This window comes from Candoia aspera, chromosome 16, assembly GCF_035149785.1.
Source record: "Candoia aspera isolate rCanAsp1 chromosome 16, rCanAsp1.hap2, whole genome shotgun sequence".
Classification (NCBI taxonomy): Eukaryota; Metazoa; Chordata; class Lepidosauria; order Squamata; family Boidae; genus Candoia; species Candoia aspera.
In genome coordinates, this window is record NC_086168.1 from 10,563,621 (window position 1) to 10,591,375 (window position 27,755).

The 27,755-nt window shown below is 46.9% G+C and overlaps 3 protein-coding genes across 5 annotated transcripts in view; all 3 read right to left on the reverse strand.

Moving 5' to 3' along the window:
* Positions 1–27,755, reverse strand: part of SLC27A4 (solute carrier family 27 member 4) — a 99,465-nt gene that overhangs the window by 57,523 nt on the left and 14,187 nt on the right. Inside the window, exon 13 of one of the 2 annotated variants that reach the window (XM_063316279.1) lies at positions 27,215–27,411. In XM_063316279.1, coding sequence (XP_063172349.1) covers positions 27,254–27,411 — 158 coding nt within the window. In that variant the 3' untranslated portion in view covers positions 27,215–27,253. Of the gene's footprint in view, positions 1–27,130; positions 27,412–27,755 lie in introns of those variants that run through there. The other variant, XM_063316278.1, reaches the window with a different exon arrangement.
* Positions 1–27,755, reverse strand: part of COQ4 (coenzyme Q4) — a 94,268-nt gene that overhangs the window by 42,208 nt on the left and 24,305 nt on the right. The window lies entirely within an intron of this gene.
* On the reverse strand, positions 10,042–21,915 carry URM1 (ubiquitin related modifier 1). 2 transcript variants are annotated; one of them, XM_063316272.1, is made up of 5 exons: positions 21,782–21,915; positions 18,236–18,306; positions 12,636–12,717; positions 11,089–11,137; positions 10,042–10,761 (listed from the first exon to the last, which is right to left on the reverse strand). In XM_063316272.1, the coding sequence occupies exons 1-5, from the start codon at positions 21,814–21,816 to the stop codon at positions 10,693–10,695; spliced, it is 306 nt and encodes a 101-aa protein (XP_063172342.1). In that variant the 5' UTR covers positions 21,817–21,915; the 3' UTR covers positions 10,042–10,692. The 2 variants fall into 2 exon arrangements, with proteins under 2 accessions (XP_063172342.1, XP_063172341.1); XM_063316271.1 differs by lacking the exon at positions 21,782–21,915 and having other exon boundaries at positions 18,236–18,852.

Consider the following 27,755-nt stretch of genomic DNA (forward strand, 5'->3'; position numbering starts at 1 on the left):
GCCATCCTCTGCAACACACACATTGTTGGCTGGCTCTGCTAAAACCCTACCCCTGGACAGACGGTGCCTTCAGTTCGTGGTGCACACTGTGCCGAGCAGAGCAAGAAGGAGGCAGCGGAGAGAAAGAGGCAGGCTCTGGGCCCAGGAGAGAGAGCGAGAGAGCAAGCGAGGGGGGAAAGAAAGAAAGAAAGAAAGAAAGAAAGAAAGAAAGAAAGAAAGAAAGAAAGAAAGAAAGAAAGAAAGAAAGAAAGAAAGAAAGAAAGAAAGAAAGAAAGAAAAGACAGGAGGAAAGAGATGGACAAGGATGGATGTTAACTGCTCAGCAAGCGCCCCGGTCCTGCATCCCCAGCAGCAAATGAGAAACGGCGGATGCTGGCTTGCCTTGGGAAGCTGCAGCAGAAGATCTGAAGCTTGGAAAAGAACAGGGGAAGCCCCCAGGAGCAGGGGCCAGAGGGAGAGAGAGAGAGCCGGCAGGCAGCGGAGGAGGGGAGGACCGCCTGGGAGATCAACAGAGAGACCAAGACAAGACGGGCAACGGAGGAAGGATGGAGGGATGATTCGGAAGGACAAGGCATGGCCCGCTGCCTCTTGAAGCCGCTTGGTTCTGGGGGTCTCTCTCTTCTCCCCCCATCTCTCTCTCTCCCTCTCTCTCTCTCTCTCCCCCCTTCTTCTCTTCACCTCCCCCCAAATCCTCCAGGGATCTGTGGGCTACCGCAGGGTGGGTATTCCCCCAAATCCGGTAGCCTTGGTTTGGAAGAAGAGCAGGACACTGGGGTGGGGGGTGCGAAACAGGTGTAATTGCAAAGCGACTGGGTCGTCGGGGAGAAGCCCAGTTGGACGGGGCAATGCGGAGGGAGGGGGGCATGGCTATCATCATCATCATCATCACCATCATCATCATCATATTATTATTATTATTATTATTGCCTCCTCTCCCCCAGCGCTTTAGCGTGTTGCTCCGAATGGCTTCCTTTCCAATCCCTCCATCTGAGGCTGAGCGCTCCAAGTCCAACTGGCCAGGGAATTCTAGGCTGTGGGGAGGAAGCTAAACGGGGAGGGGGGGGGGTTGCCCCAAAGACTCCCTCCCTTTGGGGCAACACACCGCCACCCAGCTTTGCCAGTTCGCCTGCCCGCAGGTTTCCTGTTCTTCCCTCCTCTTTTTTGGGGAGGTGGTGGTGGTGGTGTTGCAGCTTGTCCCCTTAATTTGGGATTTTTTATTCCCTTCCTCCTTCGCTGTCACCTGGCCCCACCGAGTCCCTTTCCGCGAGGTTTCCTCTTTATAATCCGGCTCTCCCGAACGAGACAGGGAATTTCACGTGCCCACGCACGCAGGTGGGAAAGGGAATATCTGTGTGTCTGTGTGTAAGCCTGCATACACACACACGCACATATATACACATACCTCTCAGTTCTGGGCACGCTTCCATCTCCTTATATAACTGTTCATGGACCAGCCCAAGAGATCAACCGTAACCACTTCTTTAAGCAGAATCAAAAGGCTTTCTAATTTACTGATCTCTGGATTTAAGCTCGCTTTTCATAGGTGGGGTTTTTTTTCTGTAATAAGATTGGGGGTGGAAAAAAAAACTTAGTGACCCAGGGAGCTTCCATTTTTAAAAAACTGGGAAGGGGAGTCTGGGAAAAAATTCCTAGGAAGGATCCCTCGAAGGCCATTTCGATGATCCTCTTTCAGATCCTGTTCTTTCCGCCCTAAGAGATGCGGGAAAGGTAGACAAGAAGGGTTGGGTTGGATTGTGCAAAGGGGGAAGAAAAGTTTTCAGGTTGGGTTTTTTGAGGGAGGGGGCGAGATTCCCGCTCAAAACTGCCTATCAGGGGCCCCCCAGGTCAAAACGCAGGAAGTGAGGCTTCCCTCCTTTCCACAGGCAGCGAATTTGGAGCAAAGCAAAGCGGGAACTGAAAATAATCCTCGCCTTTGGAGACTGGCTAGGTGGCCCCATCTTTCCCCAAAGCAGAGGGATTCCTTTTGAAATGTTTAATCACATCTTCCATTCCATTATCCCTCGGGTTTGTTTTTTTGGTTGTTTTTTTGCAGTGGGGAGGGCGGCCTTAAGGTTGGAATAATTGAGAGAGGAAGAGGATTCGCCAGGATCCAGGGATCCCTTCTCTTCCTCTAAAGCCCAGTTGGTCTCAGCTTCGTATTTTTCCCCAACGAAAAAGTGGCAAAGCCTTGTTGGAAGTGGGCCTCCACGATGGATCGTGGACGGTCTGCCCCCCAAATTATTTTCCCGACGGGATGCACCCCCGATGGCGAAGCTCTTTTTGCTAACAAACGCCAAGGCCCTTCATCTTAAGGTAGCTTTGGAAATTCATGCACACACACAAGCCACGGATATTTCTTTGCCCGTCTTCCGCTGTTTGGGAAATCTCCCCGCTGCCCAGTCTGTGCAAGGAGGGCCGGATTTAAGAAAAACGTCTTTTTTGAGCATTTTGATGGATTTGACTCATTTTTTTAAAAAAAATTGTTTCCCTATTTTCTGGGCACCCGGGAAATTAAATAGCGAGAAATCAGAGGGAAAGAGGGCAGAAGTTGCCAGTGAATAGTTCAAGGAAGCATCTGAATGGAGGGCTCGTTAATATATATTTTTTTTCCCCGTTTCTGTGTCTCCCTTTTTGCAAAGCGTGTCACCGCCAAAGCCAGCTGGAACCTTTGCTGTTGATTGTCCAAACGCAATTCTTGTCCAGAGAAACATGCCAACCAAGAATTGTGTCTGGACATCGGTGGCTAAGCCTTCAATATCATCTGCCTTGGGGGCGTTTTCAGAAAAAGGACTTCCTCGCTCCAGGGGGACAGCAGGTAATTCCTACCTCTGCTTGCTTACTTTTTTTGCTTCCTTTTCACCTTTGTGTCTTCTCTTGTAGGGAAATCTCTGAAACTTCAGATTTCTGCTTTAACCCTAAAAAAAAAAAGTAGATTCTCCTTTTTCTTTCAAGGCACCCAACCATTTGCTTGGGTAAAATAACGGTTGTGACTTAGTGAGTTATTTTGCTACGTGGCATTAAAATGAAAGATGCCAAAAGGTTTATTTTCTATTCATAAATAGAAACTCTGTCTGTCTGTCTTGTTGGTGCATATTAGATTATGTGTGTGTCACGCTTTTATCGGCTTAATTCCCACTGAATCGTTTAACCCGCTGTTTTTCATACCAAACGGCTTTTATGTGCTCTTTGAATATGCCTTTTTTTTTTTTTTTTTTAATGAAGCCACGGGTTTTAATTCTGGTATTTGGGGTGGATTTTTTTTCTTTTCAAGTAATGAGGTAATGAGCAATGCCTTCTGAGAGAAATTCCTTTGCAAGAATATACTGAAAATGGAGCCGTCTGGGGTTGCACGTTACAACTTCTCTCCTTGAACAGTTTTGCAAAATGCCCAGATTAGGGGTGTATCAGGTATTTTTTTAAGCTTCAGGTAAGAGATAAGAAAGGGGGGGGTGGCTTTTCTGTTTTTTATATTCAGCCATCCTCTTTCATCATGCTCTTCCTTTGAAACCCCCCCCCCCTTCCCCTCCTCATTTCAAGAGGAGAAAATACCTGTACTTGGCCCCGGCAATCTGTCTGGAGGTTTTTTCCATTGGTAAGCAGGGGGCTAAGATGCAAAGCACAGGGGGAAAATGGGATTTTACTGAGAGCCAAAGGTGATGCTTGCTCGATTTCAGGTAGGGTAAAAGAGGTGGCCGGGTGCCTCACATGCGTTCAATCTCAGCTTTTCTTTCCATGATGTAATATTAGAGTTGGAGAAAAAAAGAGAGCAGAGATTTGTGGCCAGCACGTGGTTTTAAATACTCTATCAGAGGAGGTGGAGGAGGATGGGAGGGAGGGAGGGAGAAATGTCCCTTCTCTCCCCCCCCCACCCCCATTTGCAGAATTTCTCAGTCTTCAAACCACTTTTTCTGGATTGAACCCTCCTCCCTTTTGAAACTCATTCCCCTCCATTTCTGCAAGGAGGGTTTCTCTTTTATGGTTTAATTGCATGAATTTTTCTTTTCTTCTTTTTTTAAAGGCAGCCTCCTTTGTAGCGCCCCTATAAACACCCCCCACACACACATTACATGCGCACTTTAACAATAGCAACAGGGCCGTCTTGTGGGGGAAACACTCCTTCTGTGTTGAAACTGCAGGTCTGGGGATGAGGAAGCTAAGCTGAGCCATGAAATCTAGAGGTTGGCTGGGGTGGGGGAGAAAAGAAGAAAGCTAACAAAAGCGTGTCTGATTTTTAAAAATATTATTCTAGGGATTCTCCCCTGAAGCCATTTTGCACAAGGCCGCCTTCCTATTTTCAGTTTTGTTGCCAGAAAACCAAAGTCCAGCTGCAGGGGGGAAAAAATGGGCTGTTTGTGCATCTTCCAAAGGGCCAATTCTAAATTGGGTCTACTCTGAAGCAAGCCCCATTTAGTCCCCTGATTCCCAGGGCGAATAGCAAACGGATGAAATGCACTCTGCATCCTGCAACACCTTGTGGAGATATTAGCTTCTGAAAGAACACCTTCAGGTCCTTTTGAGAGCAGAGTGTTTCAGCTAGGGTAAGGAGATAATCCTCAGGCACCCTGGGCCAAAATCTCCAAGCAAATAAATCAATCAACAGCAAAAGAAAAAAAAAAGTTCTACCGAAGTATCATTATCCAGTCACCACGGCCGTAAAAAACCCCAAAGCGAAACAGGACAGCTGTTTGCTTTTGCGCCCAGCTCAGACTAAACGCAAAGATGGGTCTGGACAGGGGAAGATGAGAGGACATTTATGGGAAACCAAAAATCCTATGCATCCTTTTCAGGCCGTATTACACCCTTCCCCCTATGCCCCACAGGGAAACAGCTTGGTCTACCCATTTGTAAGATGGACTCTTCCATGCTAATTAAAAAGAGGGAGCATTCCCACAGACCAGCATTGCCTGCATCCCTGGCCACTGCAAAATCCTTCTCTTTTTCTACCCAGCCAGCTGAGGTGGACCATCCACCTGCACTATGCTGTGTTAAGCAAGTGTTGGCTTCCATGCTCTCCCATCACAGAAGAGAGGAATCCAGCTGGTGAGAAATCTAGCTGTCTCCGCTGCTGGGCCTGCTGGGACAACGAGATGAACCCACTTACATTCTTGCTTCTATGGGAAGGAGATTCACGATGCATTTGCCAGGAGAAATAAAGACGGTGTGTGGGTGTTTATGTGTGTGCCTTGCATTGGAATCGGGACTCCAAAAACATAGCAAGGATTGTGCAGTGCAGGAGGGCCTTGGTTAGGATCACGGACGCGTTCTGCAAATGAGTGTTGTTATAGTGTGGACCAGTTTCCCAGCTCTGCACAGGAAAGCTGATGTTTCCCTGGCTTCTTCCAAAAGCCAGTGCTTTAGCGCATGGTGTGCAGTCTTGCACACACAGTTTTATGCCATGAGAGACATCGCACAATGGCTGTGTAAAGGTCTCCTTCTCTATTGGCGTACGTTAGTGTCCTGGCTCTTTTAAAAAAATGCTGCTTGCTCTTGGCTAAAAAAAAAATCTGGACTTCAACTCCCATGATCCCCTCCCAGCATGGAATAATAGTAGATGAAGTCCAACTTATCTGAAGTGTATCTCAGCTTGGGGAAAAACTGTTGTAGAGATGTATTTATTTATTTAAGTAAAACACATCAGAGACACAGGTATTGTATTCTACTTGCTAAGATCACACTTTTATGCATAGGTATATAACCCACCTGACTGGTTTATGAAATCCTTTCATGTATTTTTTTTAAGAAATGAATCTGTTTTATTTTCTGGTGAGAAGTCATTTATTCATTTGTAATGTTTTACCCTCTTTCCCATCCATCTACAATGCATGAGGAGTTATGATCTTTGTTTAATTGGCATTAAGTAAAACAACATACGGTTCCCAGCTATGCGACCTTTCTACATGCAGGGAGATTTCATTGGTTTTTGTTTATCTGGAAAGTAATTGACATGGATTTCTCTCCACTTGCAATTTAAATGGTATGGCCATCCTAGCTATCTCAGGATTGTAGGCAAAGTTTAAATGGAAGAGATCAATTTGAGGATCAGGATTCAGCAAAATTTGGGGATACAGTATATGAATTATAAGACCCCCATATGAGCACAATTATTCAGTAGATGGCTATCTCAAGATAAAACTCTCCTTCAAATGACACCCATTGGCAGCAAAAGGAACGATTTTCCCCCATTTGTGTAACCAAGAAGAAATCTCAAAGCCTCCAGAACTTTTACCAAATCCTATTATAAGCAAAACTTCTTTTCAGTTCAAACATTGTCTTATTTTAAAGCATGATCAGAGAGAGATGTCAAACTAGTATGAACTGAACACACATTGAAAAAGTGATTGAAGTGGGCAAGAAGCTGGCAATTAAACTGGTTTAAAGTGGGAAAGTCTAACTACTATATATAACAATCAGAATCCAAAGGTAAGAAACAACTTAAAAATTGCAGTAGATAAACAACTAATGGGCCCTATATTCTTTAGTAATATTAAGCAACCAAGTTCAAGACTGATCAGCAATACTTTCTGAAGAAAACAGGCCCAGTTTGAATGGCCTTTGGATTGTGGAATCATTTGAAGGATTATTTTTTTTTCCTAAAAGACAAAACTAGTTATTAACTGGGAAGCATGCAGCTGGAAAACAACAGGCAAATTGCACCAATTTTGCTTGGAAACACTAATTAACTAATCACTGACTAATCAACAGCATCAGGAATGGGCAAACTTTGTGAACTTAATTTTGAAAAACGTGGTTTTTGGAAGAATTTTAATTTTAAAAAGTGTGGCTTCCAGTTCTGGTAATTGGAAGCTGGAAACTGGCATCTCCATTCGCTTTTTGTCAGATGGGCGGCCATAGAAATGTGATTAATAAATAAATAAGTTCATTGAGGACTCAAAGCATTTTTCCTTAACTTCCCTAGTGTATTTCCTTCTGTTAAAACTTTAGGATGCCTGACCATCTTACTAACCATCACACACTCAAACAAATCAACCACATTATGGCTTAATCCGTGGACCTGGTTCAGGCCCCATCCCAAGATTGGAGGTTTGGCGCTGTGCCAAGAAACAAAAATTGAGAATCCACGCAGTTTTCAGCCTGCATCTATAATAATTTTAAAAGCGGGTGAAGTTCGTTTGGGTTGCACTGGCTACAATATTACTTACTATGCATTAGATAAAGCTGTTTGTTTCTTTTCCAGCCCTATTTTAACAAGCTCCTGTTAAAAAGGCTTCTTTTTAAAACAATGCACCAATGTTTTCCCCAAATAAGATACACACACAACGTATCTACATTGTAACTCACCGGTGGGAACCACTCCAGCTATTAACTCCTCCCACTGCTGGAAAAGAGGGCGTGGCCACACAGTGCCCCACCTCTTTTGCTGGTGCAATTTCCTGTTGCGTGGGGTTTTTTAAAAAAAAATCCAGGTATTGACTAATGGTGATTCCTAGGCTCCCCAAAACCTTTTGAACACCTTTAAACCAGGCTTTCCTTCAGAAATACTGGACTACAACTCTCATCACTCCCAGCCACAATAGATATCCTGGCTAGGGATAATGGGGGCTGTAGTTCAGCAGATCAAGATAGCACCCAGTGGGGAAAGCTTACTTTATATACCTTCTTAGATTTATTTTTCTACCGATGCACAATTTTTTCCTATCCTCCCTCCCTGCAGGAAATCTTTCCCAAGTAATCTTATTGAAAACCATTGTTCTTGTCGCTTTGCAGAGACCAAAACAATAAAGACATAATTGCTAAAAGCCGTACGTTTGGGGCTTAAGTTTTTAAAAAGGTTTTCTTCTCATTTTGGTTATAATTCTGCTTTCATGCCCATCACTGTTTCTCGAGATGGACTTTTGGCTAAGTTGCAGGCCCAGAAATGTCAGCTCATTTTTAACTGGTTTTGCAATCTAGAGTCAGTGAGTTCCACAGCTCTGTTTCAATGGAGCAGGAGAGCAACTTGATTTAAAATTGCCGGTGGTCCATCCCATTTGCTGCCTTGTGTGTTTAGTGTCAAGAGGGTAAAAATCAGCCTGTTTGAAGACAAGGCAGAAGAGAGAGAAAAACAACCACAGTCAGGAGAGGACTTGGTTGGAATGAGAAGACATTTTAAAACAGGCGTTTTATGCCAGTGTAGTAGGATTTGTTGGAAATAGGAAATTATTTAAGGAGAGAACATTTCATCCAGTAGCTTATTCCCTTGCTCTTATTTCCTGGAATTCAGAGTCTTTTAAACAGCTCTGCTAATTTGTTAGTTGGGGCCAAAACACTTTAAACATTCAATTTTCTCCTCTTATTCCAGGCTAACTCTGTGGCAATTACTTTAAAAACTGGGCCTAAATTTCAGCTCTGAAAGATTCACGTGCTTCAAGCATCAGAAAGAACCTAGTAGTAGCTTTCCAGACTAATGTATTTTATTAAAAGGCACGAGCTTTCATGAACTAGAGTAGTTCATAAAAAAGCTGGTAGTTATTTTTTCTCTTCATCTGATACTCTTCAGGATGGACCCCAGGATTTTTATCTTCGCAAGATCCCCATCTCTGCAGGATTGTCAGATCTAACTTTCTCTGCTTTTAACCGAGCTTGGACAATTGCCCTGAACTGATTTTACAGCTTTGCTAAATAAAACGTTCAGGCCTGCGGATTTTACTACGCTGTTTAAACTGGATACATTAAATCTGCCGATTCGTATTATTGTTTTAAAAAGGATATTCCCTTGATCATTTCGGAAGTCTCCTTGAGGGGGGCTTTTACACTGAAAACCACGTGTATTTTAAACATCCAGAATTTGAATAGGGAGATTTGCTGTTTTTTCCAGACCGAGACATGGAACCAAATTTTCCCTTCGGGATTTAGGTTTTCGAACAACGTTGGCAGCATCGGGAAAAACAGAACAGTTAAGAGTGTCCAATTCCTGAATCCTCTTCCAAATGCCTGAGGTTTGGGTTTTGACCATGCAAAGGGCATTTCTGAGCACATGCAGAAATCACCAATTAGTAGCTAATTTCTGAAGTGCCAGCTTCCTACAGATGGGTTTAAATTTCTCTGCATCTCCCCTTAGTAAATGGATGCTTTGAGGCACTGGTTGGCAGGCGGGTTGGAAACCTACAGCAATTTTTCCTGCATTTTGAATTTCTTGCCCGTCAAAGGATCACACGCCTTCTTGACCACATCACCGCCCAACACGTCTTGATCGGAAAAACAAGGGCAAAGTGCCACATCGGGATCTGTGCTGTCATACTCAAGATTGTAATCAGCAGTTTTGAAAAGGATCACTCACAGAAAATAAGTTTGTGGTCTCTAAGCCATTTCTGTTTTTTTCTCTTCTCCCTTGGTCAGTTGATTGCCTGGCTGTCTCTTAGATGTATCTTATTTTTAAAAAAATCTAATAAAATCAGAACTTAACCATACATACAGAGAGAGAGAAAAAGAGAGAATTCCGCATTCCATTATTGCAAAAGCGTTCCGTTTTTTTACAGATGGTTTGCATAGATAACAAGAGGTTGACGTCCCTCAAGAAACATCTGAAAACGTAGAAAAACATCTACTGCCAACCAGGGATGAAACTTGGCTAGGTGGAACAAAGTTTTGGGTCATATAAATACGAGATCACCCTTCCCCAACCTGGTGCCCCCCAGATGGACCAGAACTCCAGTTTCTAGAATATTTAAGCCCTTCTATTCAGGAAATTGGGGAATTTGGACCACTTCCTATGGACGCTCCACACAAGTCTGCCATTTTGTTTCCATGCAGACTAATGGCCTAGATTCACTCATTCTTCAGAGGCTGTGTTTCCTTACACTGTCCATAAGGAAAGACAGCCTGGTCCAGGCCTTCACCCAAGATCTGGTGCTATGGCTCCAGTTGCCAAAAAAGGCTAGCCACTTAAGGTTTGAATGGAAGTATGGCTTGCTTCCTCCGCAGAAAAAGCTTTTGGCTTGTGGGTGCTTCCCCTTCATTTCCAGATGATCTGAAGGCACCCTGCCGATCTGAGGGGATTCTGAAATCATTAGAAATGATAGTAATCTGCAGATAACACATAAGCAGGGGTAGCATTTTTATTCATTGGCACAGCAGCTGGCAACGGAGCGGGCCTGTGGCGCCACAGATGAAAGGATACACAAACAATTGATAGCAGGAGTTCTCAGCTCTACACACACACACACATATATAAAAGGCAAGCAAGGGAATCCTTTGCCCCCCTAAATTTAAAGCAAGTATTTGCAGGATGGCTACACAGAGGACTTTTCAGTTCAAGCTAGTCGAGTCTGCTGGTCAAATGGAGACCAGCAAAGGCAGACCATGGGTCCCCAGGTCAGGAGGGCTGGATCATAGGCAAACTGGGCCCTCCTCTTCTGGCTGCTTGGGGGAAAAAGAGGGGGCTTCTCATTCACCTGACGACCAACAGGCACCACGAGTCACAGCAGAGCACAGCTGCAGCCCTCTGGCGCGCTCGGTCGTTCCTCAGAGTCAGTAACAGCTCAGGAGCTTGCCTGTCCCAGCGCCGGAGAGGAGGCGCTCAAAGTCCCATCTTCCGATCCCCGGCTGGATTCAGACCCGCAGGGGGAAGGCAGATCCAAAGGCTGGCTTTCTCAAGGAGGCTCCTATTTAGGAGCCAGCTCAATCCAGCTGGGACAACGGCAAAGAAGGCGGTTTAGTTTTGTCGTCGCTGTTTCCGGCCCCCTCCCTGGCTGCTTAACCACCGTGTAAGGTGGAGATGAAAAGCACATGATCCTGATCTTGCAGCTGGTAGTCCAGGTTGCCCTGAAGGAAGGAAAAGACAGCAAAGGAGGGTCAAGGGGCGCTTTGGAAGGCGCTGAACTCCTCTGGTCCTCGGCCATCCAGGGGAAATGGCCAAACTGGCTGAGGAGGACTGGGCGTACTCAGTGGGCATCAAATGCCATTCCCAAATAAGACAGAAAACATGGGGAAGGGGCCTGACAGTTCATTGCAGCACCTGGCAGGAAAGGAAAGGGGCTCCCCCAAATCCAACACCATCCTTGGGGTTCAACACAACCCCTCTGCCTTGCCTCCTGGCCACCGGACAAGGCAGAAAACGGACACCCTCCAAAGGAGCGAAACGGGGCATACCATGAGCTCCCAGTCTGCGTCGTTGATGAGCACCAGAATTCCCGGGCGCCTGCAGGGAAACAGAAAAGCTGGTAAGAGAACAGGCTCTGGGGGTAGGAATATACGCAGCAAAGGCGGGATTCGACACTCAAACAATTTGCTTCCTCGGTGGTTCCATCGCTGATTTACTCTGGCCATCAAAAAGTTTCTCCTCAGGTTCAGCCAAAATCTGTTTCCCAGCAACTTAAGCGTGCTACATTTGGGTTTTAGAGGTCTCTGTTCTTCTACCAGAAGTTGGAAATGTTGCCATATTCTCAGTCCTAACCCTATGGCCCTTCCCACTTCCAATATTCTCCTTTAGGGGGAGAATACCTGCTCCCCTTTTGAGGGTTACCTTGCAGCATTTACTCCACGTTCGCCATGCAACAAGCGACATCCATCAAGGGTGTCGTGCTCTGTGGTTAGCTGGAAACTTAGTCCAGTCTACTTAGCTTTACAGGCTGTGCTATCAGCGTCCAACCCATTTGGAAGTGAAGTTCGCATCCATAAGGACTAGAAACCCCTTTAATGCAGGCTTTGGATTCTCCCACCTTAAGATTTTGGGGGACGTCTCAGTGCCAAGCAATGCCACTTGGCATCAGGACAGGCTGCTGCCGAGAGAGAGAGAGAGAGAGCCTGCCTCAAACGCTCCAAGGCAGCACGTCATCGGCTGCTTGGTACAATCCTGTTCATGCCTGTGGTTTAAATCTGCCCTGCAGACCGAGCACGGGGATGTCGATGCAGTGAAAGCGTGCAGCCGCAGTGCCTCCGTGAAGAGCTGCCAGCAGCAAGGAGGATCGGCGGGAAGCGTGCGATCGCAGTCAAGAGGAATTCCCTCTCTTTGGCAGCTAGTGGCGTCCTGCAATTGCTTCTCCCAGGGTTTGGGGCGGGCGGGAGGGGGAAGAGCCCCGGCACCCCACTCCCTCCCACACAGAAGGGGGATGAACGCTAAACACGCCACCCTGGTTTCGCCGCAGAGATGAAAGCTGTAAGTTAGGAGAATCGGAGGAGGATTCCCACAAACGAATGGGAATGCTCTGCAAGGCAGCCGTCCGTTCTTCCAAGGTGCTGAGGGCAGGAGGCCGGCTGCCTCTGCGTTAAGACACAGGAGCCCTCTGCTCCCGGAGCAACCCTCCATGGTGTGGAGGGTTAGGAAGACATGCCCAGTGCAGGGAGAGAGCTTTTTCCCCCCTGGTTGGAACAGTACGCAGAGGGTGAAGCCCCTGAAATCTGGTGGCGGCTGGCTCGGGACAGCCATTCAAAAGGACACGTGGTAGAGAAGCTTCAGACCTTGCTGCCCGGGGTTGTGCCACAGGCACTGGCTGCTTTAGCTTTCCAAAGGGGAGCACAACCCCTACGCAGCTCACCTAAGGTTAAGCTGCGCCAAATTTAGCAGCACTCCGTTGCCAGGCTAAGTTTCGCCTGTTTCCTAGAAGGAAAGGCCTCTTGGCCGCGTTTGCAAAAGAAAGCCGCCGGCCCTTGTGCTCGGAGGCCTCCCAAAAGACCCAGGGGCCAATCACGGTACTCACACGGAGTCTCCTTGGACAAATAATTCTGGCCTCTCTTTCAGTAGATTCTCTTTAATCCACACCAGCAAATGTCGGACATTCCCTGGAAAAATAAAATAAAATAGAAAGGAGGACAGGGACGACCTTACTGGGAGCTTATTGTAAACAGCCAAAATGTTGGCTTCCCCCCCCGCCCCGTTCCTTAGTGCAGCTCGTCTTTTATTTCTCTGTTTGGGAAAAGGCCAAGAAGTGTGGGGGTTCCCCCCCCCCCATTCTTTTTGTAGTATCATTTTTTTTACAAGAACTTGATTAATTTTTTCAAAGTATAATTAAAATACAAAATATAGAATATAGAAAAGCTAGAGCATAGGACTAAAGAAAAAAGAAAGAAACTATAAAAGTGCAAACAGATAGCAGTCAGAAACAAAAAGCCACCTCGGACTTTCTCCAATACAGATATGAATAAGTTTACAAATATAATCTCTTGCCATTGATTAAACTTTAGTAACATTATTTCTATCAAAACGAACCATTTAATCACTAACACCCAAAACCAAAACTTCATTTTTTTCTAGCGCAAGCAAGAAATCTAAAAGTGGTTGCCAAGTAGAAATAAATCCAGAAACAGTGTTTGTTTTTCTTATTAATGCTGTTAACTTAGCCATTTGGGCCAAATCCATTAGTTTAATAATCCAATCTTTTTTTTTTTTTTTGGTAGCATCAATTTGACTGACAACACTAAAAAACCATTTCTTTGAAGGGCGATAACATCAGCTCATTTCTTCCTGGGGAGATGAGAAGTGGCCGGGGGTAGGGGGGAAATTAATTGGTGAAAAGGATCTTAAAAAGAAGGCATGCTACTAATACTTAATTTTTTTCCCCACTGTCTCTGTTCTTCATCTTTCCGCAGGCTTGTTTCTTAAAAGTCACTCAGCTGGACTCCAGTGTGTTGGTAAGAACACTGCATCAACCCGTAAGTGCTTATACAATCGTTTCAGACTGTGTAAAGTAAATTATCTTACAGTGTTAATACTAATTCAGTAAAAAAACAAACATTTAGCACTGACTCAGTGGCTTTATATAATTCAATTCGCTCCGTCTAAATTATCTTGAAATCCTCACGCCAACCCTGTGAGATAGAGCCATTTTTGTGTGTTCAGGGGTCAGAGAGCCATAATACTGCCCCTCTTATTGCAGAATGGGATAGAAGGACAGAAGTCAGTATTCATTAGCAAAGCCCCTCCTTGATTATTCACCTTATTTTTTCCCCCAATCACCAACGAAGATACTCTGTTCTTGGAACACTTTCCTAGAGGGCCCCGAGATTGCGGCAGTCTATTCATTTCGTAAAGTAGTAAAATAAACACTTTTCCAGCACACTCAGAGAAGAAGTCCTGCGTTGCTTCCACACACTGATTTATTTTATAACTGTGGTGCCCGACGTGCCTTGATGGGTTCGCGGGGCAACCTTAAGGAAATGGTGTTGGCCTCCCTTAATGTGAGTGCCCAGGGATGATATAAGGATCACGATATCAGACGATGGGCTCCCCGTGCGTGGAGATCATTAGAGCAATGGGGAAGCCAAGCCTGGAACAGTTTTGCTGGGTCGGCGGAGCTGAAAGGACGCCGCCGTGTCAGCCAAAGAATTAAGGCTTCGCTCTGTGGGCTGTCCCTGCTGTCTTACGAGCTGTTCTCAGGGCCTTAGGACCATCAGCTGGCGTGCAGCTTAAAAACGAACCCCTAAGTAGGACCCTGGGGCCCACTTTTTGCTCCCCTGGTTGGGGAATTTAGTGGTATCTCACGCACAAGCCAAGAGGGCAGAGAGTCACCCCAGTTTCTGTGCCTGGCATCCCAGTAACAGGGCCTTTTTTGTTGGCAGAACCCTGGCTAACCCCATCTGCCACCTTGTCCACAATGGCCTGGTCACAGAGCTGGGGAAAGGAGGTAGATATTGGGGCACAGAGGAAGAAAGCCATCATCAGAAGTGAGACGTACACCAAGCCGGTCACCCAGGCGCCGGGGCGTCAACGGTTCCATCAATTCTTGAATGAACCGCTCAGACGCTTCACTGGGGGGTGGGATGGGGGGACCCAGCCCTCCCCTCGGCCTTTCGCCCCCCTCCCCCAGAGAATGAGATCATTTATCACAGTGACCACGGCCAAGCTTCAATTTGCTGAGGTCACTACCTCCGGCCAATTGTCACCCCGTCGTCATGACAAAGCCCCCTCCCCAGCCAGCTTCCCCCCCCCCGCCAGCCCCAGCTTTTATCCCCCAGTTGCACGGATGGGGAGAACATTGTAACACCTCTTTTGACTGATAGATGACTTATTCTTCATGTTTTTTAAAAAAAAAAATGGGGGGAGGAGGTACAGCCCCACTTCTCTGGCCTGCGAGAAGCCAAATTCCTTGCTGCCTGGCTGAGTTACGAGCAGTGCAGAGGGACGGGCTGTGGGAAGGTCATGAGCCGAAATGAGGCATTCCTGGGATGCTCTTTTTTCATTTTTATTCCTCTGCCCCGCCCCCTCCAAAAAAAACCTTAAGTGCAGGATTTGGGGAGGCCATAAGCAGCGGGAACAACCCATCTTAGATATTTGCAGGCCCTCTTAGCTGGGGATTATCCTGGGGAGTCTCTGCTTAAATAATATCCACACCAGGCCAAAAGCAAAGAGGAAGAAGAGAGGAACCGGTGTGTGTGTGTGGTGTGTGTGTGTGTGTTTCACCTCAAGAGTTTAGCTTCCCTGAGTAGGGAGGTGGAGCTGCCAAGCCAGCCTCAGCTGCAACATGATGTGGATTCAAATCCTCCCCAGGGAATAAAGTGAAATTCAGCTCCCTCTGCAACCCAGTAGTTGGGCATCTGTTATGTTTGTCAAAACAGGGGATGCAAGCTATGGTAATTAGATGCAGTCCTCTGAGACAGGAGTTATTTCATATCTGTCTCTCCTTCCACCCCGTGCTTGCTCTCCCCCCTCTCTACAACCCCACATCCGAAGCCCCAAGGGGATCGGCAGAGCTCAGCGACCAAACTTTGCAGCCCCGCCAAATCCAAGCGGGGTGGGGGAACAGTTCGCTGGACTGCTTGCTCCATGGAGGTGGGGGATCCAACCCTGAAACTGTGGACTTGCTGTGCTGGACCTCTCAACTTCTATTCTCCATTCTGGAAAATGGGAATAATGAATCTGGGCTTCCCTGAGGCCTTTATAAGGATGGAGAAGACTACAACGCATGCTGGAATTCAGCAAAAAAAACAAAACAAAACAAACTGAGGCAGTTTGTGATCTCAAGTATTGGGTTCCAAGTGTCTGACTCCTGATGAAAACTCCTATGAAGAGTGGTGATGTTTTCAACTATGCACCATCCTTAGATGGAAACTGCTAGACATTAAGATTCTGAGAAATCAGCTTGTTTCTCTGGCAAACCATAAGTTTCTAGTCCTTAAGTGTGTCAGAGACTTGAAAACATGACCACAAGCATCACTTTCCCCTTGTTTCCCTAAACACACACATACACACACACACAAAACAGAAAGTGGAAATGAATGGCTCTGCACACTTTTGTTTGACAGGTTGCACTCAAGTTTTGGAAGAAGCTTTAAGGTCCTAGAATGCAGCTCTAGAGGTGCCCCCCACCCCTTCTGATAACAGAGAGGAAAAAAGCAAACACAAAAATTTGTGCCACAGTCACTCAAAAGAAACAGGAAAGCCTTGGCTGGATGAAGGAAGGACTGAAATCAAGCAAATTTAATTGAGGTTGATAAAATGTTGAGTCATTTGATTCAAGAAATATTAGTGGGTTCTGTGTATTAAAAAACTCAATGCATTTGCATGTATGAATCAAAGAAAGGGGGAAAGAAACTTTTCCCCTTGTTTTTAAAGGGATCGCTGTTCCCTTTTTCCCAGGAGGCATTAATGCAGGAACGTGCAGAGATCTGCCAGTGATGAGCACCTTGAAATAAGGTTTAAGTTGGTTAATCTTAGGGAGCAGTTGATTGATTCAAAACCCGATGTACTAAAGTTTAAAGCCCTTACTTTAAGTCTTGCTTGATTCTCACAGCTATCAAGCAGGGTAGAAAAAGTGTATTTAGTACTGTTTAGAACAAGCTCCTCCAAAAAGCAATTCTGTTTCATCCCAGCTTTGCAAGAGGTCAAATTTAAACTCTGGCCATCCCAGAAGGTTCTTTCTCTTGCCCCCAACCTCCAAAAAAAGACACACCAAGGCCCTTTAACGCAAACAGCTCCATTCTCAAGCTATCCCCCCCCCATCAGCACAATGTCACCCAGCTTCTCAGCAGTCATTTGAAAGAGGAGAGAAAGCCAGAGAGAGGATTGGCAAAGGAGGGAGGGGGGGGAGAGGGAGGGGAGATTTACAAATGAAAGGAATCAAGAATGGAGCAGTTTGTGGGATAAAGCACCAGGGGCTTTACAGATGTGTGTGTGGACAGGGGCAGCCCATTGTTTAATTAAGCAGAAAGTAGCTCTTTTGAAAAGCAATTTTGCACAGGAGCCCCGAGCTTCAGCAAACAGCCCCTTGCGAGGGAGGGCGGGCCGGGGAGGAGAAAGGAACAGCTGGCAGTGTGAACTGTGTGAAGCAAAGGCTGCGCAGTTTAAAGGTCTGCGGACCCTACCCCCTCCCTCCCGCACACAAGTCCTCAGTCACCTTTTCAGCAGGGGGGCCGCCCCTGCAAAGGGTAGCAGATTGGGGAAAGAAAGAAGGGACGGGGGATTTCAATTGTGGGCTTCTTCCTTCTCCATTGCATCTCCAGGGCCGCACTGTGAATCATCTCCTCTGCAAGATCCCTGACTATAGGAACTTCCTAAGCTTTCCTCCCTCCCCTCCCCTTTCCCTTCTCTATGTCCTGACCAGGCTGAGAGAGAAAGTGGGACACCCCATCCTGAGCTGCCTCTTTCATTCGACACAGCTCTCTCGGAGAGGCACGTGGTTTGTTTCTGGGCCAGCTACACGACATTCTAAGCCACAAACCATGGTTTGCAAGTCACAGGATAGCAGGCCAGAAAATCCCTCTGCATAGAATGGGAGGTGGGAGGTAGGGTTGATGCCCAGGCTTTGCTCAGCCTGGGAAAGCTGTACTATCATGGGCAGGATGGCTCTGCCACAGAAACTGGGTTCTAATGAGTCTTGGCTAGGAAACTGTTTGAAAGAGAACCGGTTTCATTTCTGTCAGCGTTGAAGCCAGCACAGGGGCAGAGGAGAAGCTGTGCTCCAAACCCAGCCGGCAACCACTGGAAAAACTTCTTTTGGTACCTGTTCTCATCCCTTGAAAGGTTTTCCTGGCAACTTCAACAGGGTCTTTTGGCATCAGACGAAGGCCTTACTTTCCCCAGCATTTCGAGAACTGTTTTGGGGTCTTAGAACCTGAGTAATTTTTAAATCTGTTTTACTTTACAAGGGGTTGCCATCATTAACATGCTTCCTGGTTTTTACTTTTATCATTTGTGGAACTCTCCATGAAGGTGACTGTGTGGTTTTTAAAGATGTCTTTAATGCTGTTTTTCTACACTGTGGGTGTAAGTTTGTGTTTTAAGTTAGACGGCCGAGAGAGGTGGTCATTTAAATAAATGAGCATATGCAAGTGCTTGTTATCAACCAGTCAATGAAATACTCACAAGGTTCAGACTTGTTGGGCAAAGCCACCCGATGTTTTCTCACCCCATCGAACAGGAGTTCTGCTCCACCTCTGAAATTCAAAGGGGTGGGGGAGAAACATAATTGTGCAAGGCTCATCTGAGAAGCATTAACGTTTTAAAGCTAAAAGTACAGGTGGGAAAACACTTACACATATAGAGTCTGCTTTCCTGGAAAGCTTAACAAAGAATTCACTGAGGCCCAGAATCCCTCTGACCTTTCGTTGGCATTTTGCAAGGGCTCATAATACTCAGAACCAGGGCTGAGCATGCATTTTAAAAATTCTACTTTCTCCATTCTGTATTTAAATAGTTAGCTTGGGACTCTCAGAAAGCTTCTGTGCCCCGTTCAGCCTGGATTTAGGACCCAGCTGTCAAAAGTATCACACTTCACACGGACAGTGGTAACGGCCAGATTTTAAAATAGATTTTGACAGCCCTATTCCAAACCTATTTTCTCGGCCAAGTTTAACAGAAAGCGGGCAGCATCTAAACCACAAGGGCACTGTTACAGAGTAAGTTTCAAAGATGTCATTTTTTTACACCCAACCTTTTAGCATCAGCGTTTGCAAAAGAGACCCAGCTAAGGAATATGAAAATATTACCGATGGAAGATTCTCAAGTTTTCAGTCCCTTTAAATCCAGTGATGTGAAGAAAGAGTTTTGGCTGTACTTTTCTAAGAGCACAACGCTTCCTTTGTAAAGGCTGCTGAAATGCTATGAGTTCTGTGCTGTTGCTCTCCTCAAAGAAAGCTGTGGGTCTTGTCCAATTTTTCTCCCCCGCTCCCCCCTGCACAAAATTGTCATCTGAAAATAGTAATTATTAAATGTTAGACAGATCTAGAGATTCATGCCGAGTGCGAGCTTCAGCAATGGCCGGAGAGAAGACTCTTTTCTGCTTGCTGTGAAAACAAGCTCACACTTTGTGTGTTCCCACAGATACTGGGATGGGAGATAAGGTCCTTTCTGTAACACGCTAGCTGGGGGAAACTCAGCTGCAACACTCACACATAGAGAACTCATTTAGGCTTTTCCAGGAAAGGAAGGGAGCGGGCGAGAATGACTACACACACTGCTATTCTGAAGAGTAAGAAGAGTATCAGTGTCTATATGGGCGGCAGGCAAAGATGCAGGTGGAGTTATCTCAAAAAGATTCTTTCTTATCTGCCTTCCCTAACATCCTATGAGACTTATGGTCTAATGCATCTACACTGCATAAGCCTGCGCTCATGTGAGATGGGCATAGAAATGCTGGACTTCAACTCACACTTGACCCACAGTCAGGGACGATGGGACTTACAGTTCAACAGTCCCTGGAAGGTTGTTTTTACAAAGCGAGGTCAGATGAACCTTATCTTATGATAGCAAGAGGATAAAAAAAAAGTATCTGGAAAGCAAATAATGTTGAGAACTTCCACTCTTACCCAGAATTGCTTTACTGCAGACAAAGGGCTTAAACCAATTGGTAGCGGATTTGGTGCGCTTATAAAAATTGTTCCACCTTTATAAATGTGGAAAGTACTTTATATATATTATCCTCACAGACTTGATTCTGAAAGGTGTGCATCCCCAACACACCTTTATAAAGTAATTGTTTAAGATGTGTACCATTTGGGCCCCTCTTTAATGAATATTGTACATTACAAGCAACTGAAGCAGTACTGGCCAGTAAGATGTAAGAGCATTTAATGAGAGCAATAATGCCAAAGGAAGCCGCAAATGATTAATCCTGATATATACTGGCCTTTTTTAAAAAAGAGATAATGCATCTTCGTGATGTGTGAAGGTCAACAGATTTGCTACAGCCTAAATCTTTTAAACGAGGTATGCTTTCTTCATTTACCGCCTACAGTACTTGTATTATTGTTTTTCTTTTGTGGGATACCCTGATACATGCTGAATTTTTGTGCTTTTTTGATGATAGCCATAAATTATTCTTATTCTGAGAAAGCACTGCATCTCACACAAACGTTTTGTCAAAAAATGTTCAGTCCACCTCGTTTGCAGTTTAACACGGCGCCTCTTTCTCTGTTTAATTAGTTACGTACATCTATATCTCAGAGAAAGGAACTTTCAGCGTGGGTCAGCTACTTAATCCTGATGACGCTGTCGTGTTAGAATTCCTACTGCAAATGAAAACCTTTAAATGTCAAAGTAGTTTGTAACCGCCCAGAGTCCCTCCTTGTGGGGGGAGATGGGCGGTGATAAAAATTGGATAAATAAGTAAATAAATTTGGGGAGGAATGAGAAAATGCCACTCTCTGCATGTCCACTTTCATTCTTCATGGCTATTTCAAACATTCTGCTACTCATTTAAAGAACACTGGATTCTGGAGGCACGGACTAACTCTCAAGACACAAAGTTAATAAAATAAAGTACATATGATGTTTCATGTTTCTTAGAGGTTTAGCAGACTCTCCAAGATGTTCCTCTATAGCCAAAAATTCTTATCTAATCAAACCCTCCAATAAAGGCCTTAGAAGGATCCTGCCATCTTCACTGGACACCTCCGTCCCTTTTCATACACATTGTGGATCTGCTACTTTGTCCCTGCTTTAAAAGATGGTATTTTATGCATCCTATCACAAAGCCTCTTTCCAGAAACTTGCTATATCCAAATCCAAAGCTGCAGTTAATCTCCCTAGTTCATTCCAGCTGGGGATCCATTCTCCCATCACCTTTAAAGACTCAGGAGAAAACATCTGGAAAGGAGTAACATTTTCCAGGCTCTGTCACACTCCTTTTCCTCCGAATGCCAAGGATGAAAACTATAAAAATGGCTTGCAGTGAGGGGGTGGTGGGTGTTTTTTTTTGGCATGGGTGGAACCAGGCAGAATAACCCTTGAACCACAAGTCCCATGTTCTCCCATGTCTTATTTCTCACCACAAAGGAAGGCACAAGAAGAAAAAGGCGACTGACCATCCCTATCCCCTTGGATCGGACCCTCCACCCACAAACATACCTCCATCGCCCTCTGTGGGTTTTCACAGAGAAGGGGGACCCCTGAAGCTGACTTTGCTTGCCATTTTATATATGGGGGCAAGAGTTGCCAGGATTATATACATTTTGTATTATTATTATTATTATTATTATTATTATTATTATTATTATTATTATTATTATTTCCTTATCGTTCTTGAGGTCTACAGCCAAAAAAATCATTCCCCAAGCGAGCACCCTGCCAAGGCCTGTTGAATTCTGGCCCATCCTGGCTGGGAAGGATAGGAACTGTAGTCCAACACAGCCAGAAGGTGCACTGGAGGAGGCTGGGGCACAGCCCCATGGGGAGGGGTTGAAGGAAAGGAAAGAGGAGGTATTTTATTTTCTGGGTGCCCCCCAGCGCCCCCACCTTCCTAGACAATAAAAGGCGCTCAGTCACCCCCAATCTCACACCCGCCCCATTTCCAGGCCCCCCCGCCCTCCAAGCCCCCTCTTCCTACCTCAGCCCCAAGAGAGACCCCCCTAGATGCCCCCCTCCCCAGCCCCCCTCCTTATTTCCTTCCCCCTCGCCCGGCGCCTCCCTCACCCGAATTCCAGCTGAACAGACACGGGCGCCGCCATCTTGCCTCAGGGAGCCACGCTGCCCACACCGGAAACGCCCTTCCGCATCCGGGTTAGGCGCGGTTGCCTCGCGACGAGGGCGGGGCGCCTGGGGAAAACCATAGAGAGGCCAAGGCGGCCCTCGGTGTCTATGATCCGCTCTTCCCCCGCCCCGCCCCGCCCCGCCTTTCTGTGCTTGGAGAACTGCTGGATTGCAACTCCCGTGGTGGTTGGCAGGCTGGGGGGATGATGGGGGTTGTAGTCCAGCACATCTGGAAGGCAGAGGGGTTTAAGTGGACAAGGGCCTTTTTTTTTTGCCCTTGCAAGTGTTAAATGAGAAAGGGAGCAACTCCTACTGGGACACACAATACGCAACCGAGTTTATCTGACGAATGTGGGTGAAGCGTGGAAGATGCAGGACGCGCCTCGATACTGGAGATGCGGTGGATGTTCTTGGATTAAACCGATCTTCGGGTTTAGTTCCAGTTCAGCCACGGCTCAGGGCTCATTCACACGAGGGAGGGAGGGAGGGAGGGAGGAGAAGAGGAGGGAGGGAAGGAAGGAGAAGAGGAGGGAGGGAGGAAGGAAAGAAAAGGAGGGAGGGAGGAAGGAAAGAAAAGGAAGGAGGGAGGGAGGAAGGAAGGAAGGAGGAAAGGGAAAAGGGAAGGAAAAGAGCAGCTCCTAGGGTTTACCAGGGAGCCCCCTCCGAAAAGACCCAATTAATTTCCAATCAAGCCTTGGGGGGCATCTGCCTGCAGCTGCTGGGGCGCTCACCCCGGCGAGCCAAGTGGGCGGGGGTGGGGGAGGCCGCCGGAGCCCTTGCCGGAGCAACCGTGACAATGGGGGCTTCCTGGCCCGGGGCGGGGGGCTTTGTTTGATTTTGCCAGCAACCGAGGGTCTGCGCTCCCCTCCCTTCTCAGCCAAGAACAAGGGTCTGGCGAGGGGGGCGAGCCAATGCTGGGGGCGGGGGGGAAAGGTCAAGGGGAGTCAACGCTTTCTCTCCCCCATTCATGTGGTAATTGGGTGTCATGCAGAGATCAGGGAGGCAGAGGCCAGCTCTGGGCTGGGGTTAAACTGCCACCGAGGAAAGAATGCCCAGCCGAGTTGCAGAGCCCTGTCTGTCATCCCTGGCGGGCAGGCGAGAAAGCCCTCTGGCTCCCTTGGAGCTCCCTTGGCCTGGAAAGAGGGCAGACCGCACTGTGTGCGCACACACACCACACACACACACGCACACACACACACACAGCCTCGAGAGCAGCCCAACAAAGCCAGAGGGTGTTCAAACAATGCAGGACCCCCGCCTCAGCCTTCAATAGGGGGCTCTAAGCAGGCGTTTAACCTCCAGGACCGCTGAAAGTGATCCTCAAAAGCCACGGCCTCCCTCATTATCCACTGCGCCAAAGGCCACTTGGCTGGCTGCTGCTTCGGGGAAAGGAGCCTTTGGGGGCTGCTCGGCGGCCTCCTGGCCCAAGGAATGACTGTGTGCCCGAGGACGCTTGGCCCTCCAAAACAAGCTCTGCCGAAGAGCCCAAAGGTTAGGTCGGTCAGATTTATGCGGCTTTAATGGATTCCAGATCTAAAGGCTGGTGGCCTTTGGAGGCCTTGCTGCAAACCTGGTGGCAATTTTCCCTTGGCAGATTTTACTGCCTCCTTCCAGGCACCACACTGCCCAATTCTTTTCTGCCTTGCTCTTTAGGATGATGCCAGACCATCCCGAAGCCACCGGCAGTCATGGAGGCAGGCCGGAGTTCTTTTGGCCGCTCTGTACGACTCAAACGGGGTGGCACCAAGACTCTGTGCCGCACGGTTGCACATTTGTATGCAAGGCCACAAAATGCCGGTATATCACTCTGTCCTTTCATTCTCCCCTAATTGTCCATCCTGATATATTGGCAGCTCCGAGAGTGACTTTGGGGCAAGGGAGCGATCCGCCATACAGGGAAAACGGCAAGAAAGCCTCGCGGTCTGGAGCGCTCACGTTTATTAGTTTATCTAATATTATCAGCCGTTGCCACTTTTTTCTATCCCCTATTCTTCTACAGCTGCTCTAAAAAAAAACCCTTTGAAAACTCCCCCAAATATTTTCTGCCCCCCTCCAAGCTTGCAATGTGGACTGCACACCAAAGGGTATACAGGTAGTCTTTGCTTAACAATTGGGACCGTAATTTTGGTTGCTAAGCGAAGCAGTCATTAAGGGAATCCAACCCAATTTTATGCCCTTTTTTGTGGTGGTTGTTAAGTGAATCACACAGTTCCCCATTTATTTTGCTTGCCAGAAGCTGGCTGAGAAGGTCAAAAATGGCGATCACACGACCATGGGATGCTGCAACCGTCATAAATGTGAACCAGTTGCCAAGTGCCCATTGTGATCACGTGACTGCAGGACCATTGTGATGGTTGTAAGTGTGAGGACTGGTCACAAGTCAGTTTTTCCAGCACCATCGTAAGTCCAAACCATCACTAAATGAATGGTCATTAAGAGAGGACTACCTGTATCCACTCTGAACTTAGGAAACTGTGCAGGAATGCATGCTAGTCAGGACCCTGGACAGTACCTCTTGATGGAAATCTTGCCAGTTTGGCCCTCTGCAAAACTGAAAAAGCAGGGGATATGGTGCAAGCAAGATGGTACAATTCTCACTTGTGTATAGTAAGCAGCTGGAAGACACCTTTGCAGCAGGGATGGGGAGCGAAAAGCATTAAAACTACAGTACACTGGCCAGCAAAAACAAAATCTTCCTTTATTGGACAGGAAGATTCCTCTTTCTCCCCATGTCCAGCACAGAATTTACAAGCCGTGAGGCTAGAGCCAAATGGAAAATGGAGTTTTCCGTGGGAAGACAGCAGGGACGTCCGAGCGGCGAATTGTTCACGCCTCCATTCAGCAAAGAAATAAAATGAGTCATGGGTGGGTGTTCAAACGCCTCTTTCCAGACACGCCCCTCCTTACCCCACAATCCCTGAGCAGATGCTGAAACAGCACCCATTAAAAAAAACAACAGTAAAGATTATTTGCCCAACACATAAAACACAGGTTAATGTTGAAAGACATCGATGTCATCAGTGCAAAGCAGGTCCTCCAAAACCATTATTGCCTTTTTTGGCGGGGGGGGGGGGGAGAAACGACACAATGCATCCTCAGCAAGGGAGGTGTTTCTGTGTCCATCCCACAGCCCACAATGCACTGGCCATGCTATCCACAGCATCTTTTAAAACGTCCCATCCTGTACCGGTGCTAGGCATTGTGGGAAATTCAGCTTGGCAAGAGCTGGCATGGTGCAGAAGGTTTGTGCTGGCCTTGCAGGCAAGTTTCCAGGAACATCGTAAGCTGATGTAACCTACAGGCAAAAGACTGCCTACATTTGTGACAGCTTAGAAACCGGTTTTGGCATGTCTAATTATCCATTCCATTTGGCAATCTGGAGCTCTGCGGATGCCTCTAAATTATACAGACGTCAGGAGGTGAGCCTGCTTAGTGACCAATGTGTTGATCTGACATCCTGTCATGTTTCCAGATGCATGGTATCCGTGGCATTCTCCACACGAGGCACATGCTCTGCCACTGTGCTATGGCTCTGAGTCTCCCCCATGTGAGCATTAGAGAGGCCTAAGTTGCATTTAAAAAAAAATAATAATAATGGCAGGCTTCTATGCAAAAAGCCACAAGTCCCAGAAGTTTTTGCCAGGCTGGGGAAAGGCTGCCCTGATGGCCTTTTGGCTGTTCCAGGCGCCGCTTAAGTTGGAGGCAATCAAGGATGATGGGTGTTGGATCCTGGCTATCCTACACAGCGAAGCCAGGAGGAAGACAAATAGATCTGGTTGGGGGCAGGGAAGGCAGCAGGAAGTGATCTTGCAAGCAGGTCAGAAGGCTAAGCAAGTGCAAAGATGGGACCGAGAGGGAAGTTACAATCACACGTTCAACTTCCACCCACAAAATATTTGGGGCAACGTGCAGACATTTTTCTGGGCAAGATTAGGGTCTGAAGTCCCTCTTCCTAGGTAGTAACAGCCTCCCATGATGCACGAGGGCAGCTTGCATCTTGCCACGCAACAGAAACCCCAGTGGGCTGGTGTTCGGGGCCGGGAGAGGGACAGAGAACACCAGTCTCAGGTTGTTGCCCCAAGAAATACCCCAAATGCAGTCAGTGAATAGCCTCTGTCCCAGAACTGGAACCACCTTCCCCAGCAGCCAGAAGCATCAGAGGGGCCTTCTCACTTCTCGGAGCTCTAACTGAAAACCTAATTTGAGCTGGACTTTCCTCCCAGGAGATGGGTCCTAATCAGAAGCATCTGAATGTTGAGAATCCAAATAGCCCCCTGCCCCATTCCTCGCGTGCATCACGCTGCCAGCGCACTGATGGGCTTCTCCCCAGGGGATACGCAGGGAAGATCTTGAGAACATCCACCTTATGTAGCGATTGTACAGGTTTGCGACACGTGCCTTAGGAATAATCTTTCTTCTTCCGAATCGCTTAAGAGCAGTACCAGAAAACAGATCGTGGATCTCACCCTTCTGAAGACCAGCTAGGCATGAATATCAGCTCGGACTGTTTGGAAGGGGCAAAGCTTGACGGGCACCCAGTTGCTCAGGGCACACATTGCCCATCACAGCATCTTGCCTCTGATATATTTATTTAAAGCCTTCCCTGTTGTTTCAAAGGTGGAAGCACAAGAATAAGCTCCTGGTGCTTGTGTGTTGCATTAGAAACCAACCACAGGACAACTCTGTGTGTGTGTGTGTGTGTGTTGCCTTAGGCTGAAGAAAATGGGGTCTGCTTGCTCCTTCGGTGAGACGACCAGTGCGCAACAAATCTGTCTTTTGAAGGCAAATCCCCGCCGCCAATTAAGAGAATACGCGTACAAATGAACAGCTGATGAGGAAAATTTAAAAAAAAAAAGATGTTCTCCTGAAAAAAGCAGAATTGTGGCACACGAGCCTCTTCGACATCTGAGCTGGCTCTTTTGCACCCTGCAAATGAGCAGGGGCATCTTAGCAGCCAATTAAAAAAGAAAGAAAGAAAGAAAGATCCCAGAAGCCGTCCCTTCCCACTTAAATAATTCGGATGTCCGTGAGCCAGGAAAGACAGCGCAAGGCTGCCCCCTAGAGGTAGTTCACAGCACTGCAGCTCTTGATGGTCTGGATGCCTTGGTGGGAGGAACGCCCCCCCGCCCGACCTCCCAAGGCAGGGCGGATGATGAGCTTTGGAGTTTTGGCTAAGCGGCAAAGAAGGTTAGTCCATGTTGAACCTGCCAAGAGATCCATCAGTTTGCAAAGGAGAAAAGAAAGCCACACTATATCTGTTTTTCTTAAAATACGGGCGTATTTTCTGGTAGGGAACCAGAATAAAGAAAGTTGCTTGACCATTTCCGGCTTTCCAACACCCATTGTAATCCCGGTCCTTAAATTGAAGGACGTGACGAGGTTTCAGTGAGAAAAAGTGCTCTTTCAATTTTCTTTTTACAGCTTTGCCTGTCCCGACTGGATCTTTTCGAAGACCTCTTTGTCTAACGGGAAATACCGGTATTCTCCAGGCTCCAAGTAGAACAGCCTGTCTTTCACCACCCTCAGATCATAACCTTCCTTGCGCAGATCCACTTTCTGGAATTTGAAGGTGCCTAAGTGGAGGGTTGGGTGGGGGAAGGAGGGGGGAAAAATGGCAACATAAAGTAAGGGATGCCCTTTGGTTGTTCCCTCCACTTTCTGTAATAAAAAGAAACTCAAAACGAAATTGAAAATCTATTCCCTGAACCAAGCCACGATGCATGTTTTAAAGGAAAGACTTTGGGTTTTATTTATTTAACTAAGACAACCCGTGACTCGTTGGGTTATCATTTCAGACGTATTTCCTTACCGGATTCCATAATGCCTTCAACAACGGCAGAGCTTCTAATGCACGGCCTTCACTGGAAAAGTTCTTAAAAATTCAAGGAGACATTCAGAGATGCATCTGCCTTGAAAG

Coding starts and splice junctions, on each gene's coding strand:
- URM1 (XM_063316271.1), bottom strand. CDS start 18,353: ATGAGCCTTGCACAATTATGTTTCTCCCCCACCCCTTTGAATTTCAGA. Junction 11,138..12,635: donor TTTGTCCAAGGAGACTCCGT/GTGAGTACCGTG, acceptor GTTTCCCTGCAG/GCGCCCGGGAATTCTGGTGC. Junction 10,762..11,088: donor ACGCAGACTGGGAGCTCATG/GTATGCCCCGTT, acceptor TCCTTCCTTCAG/GGCAACCTGGACTACCAGCT.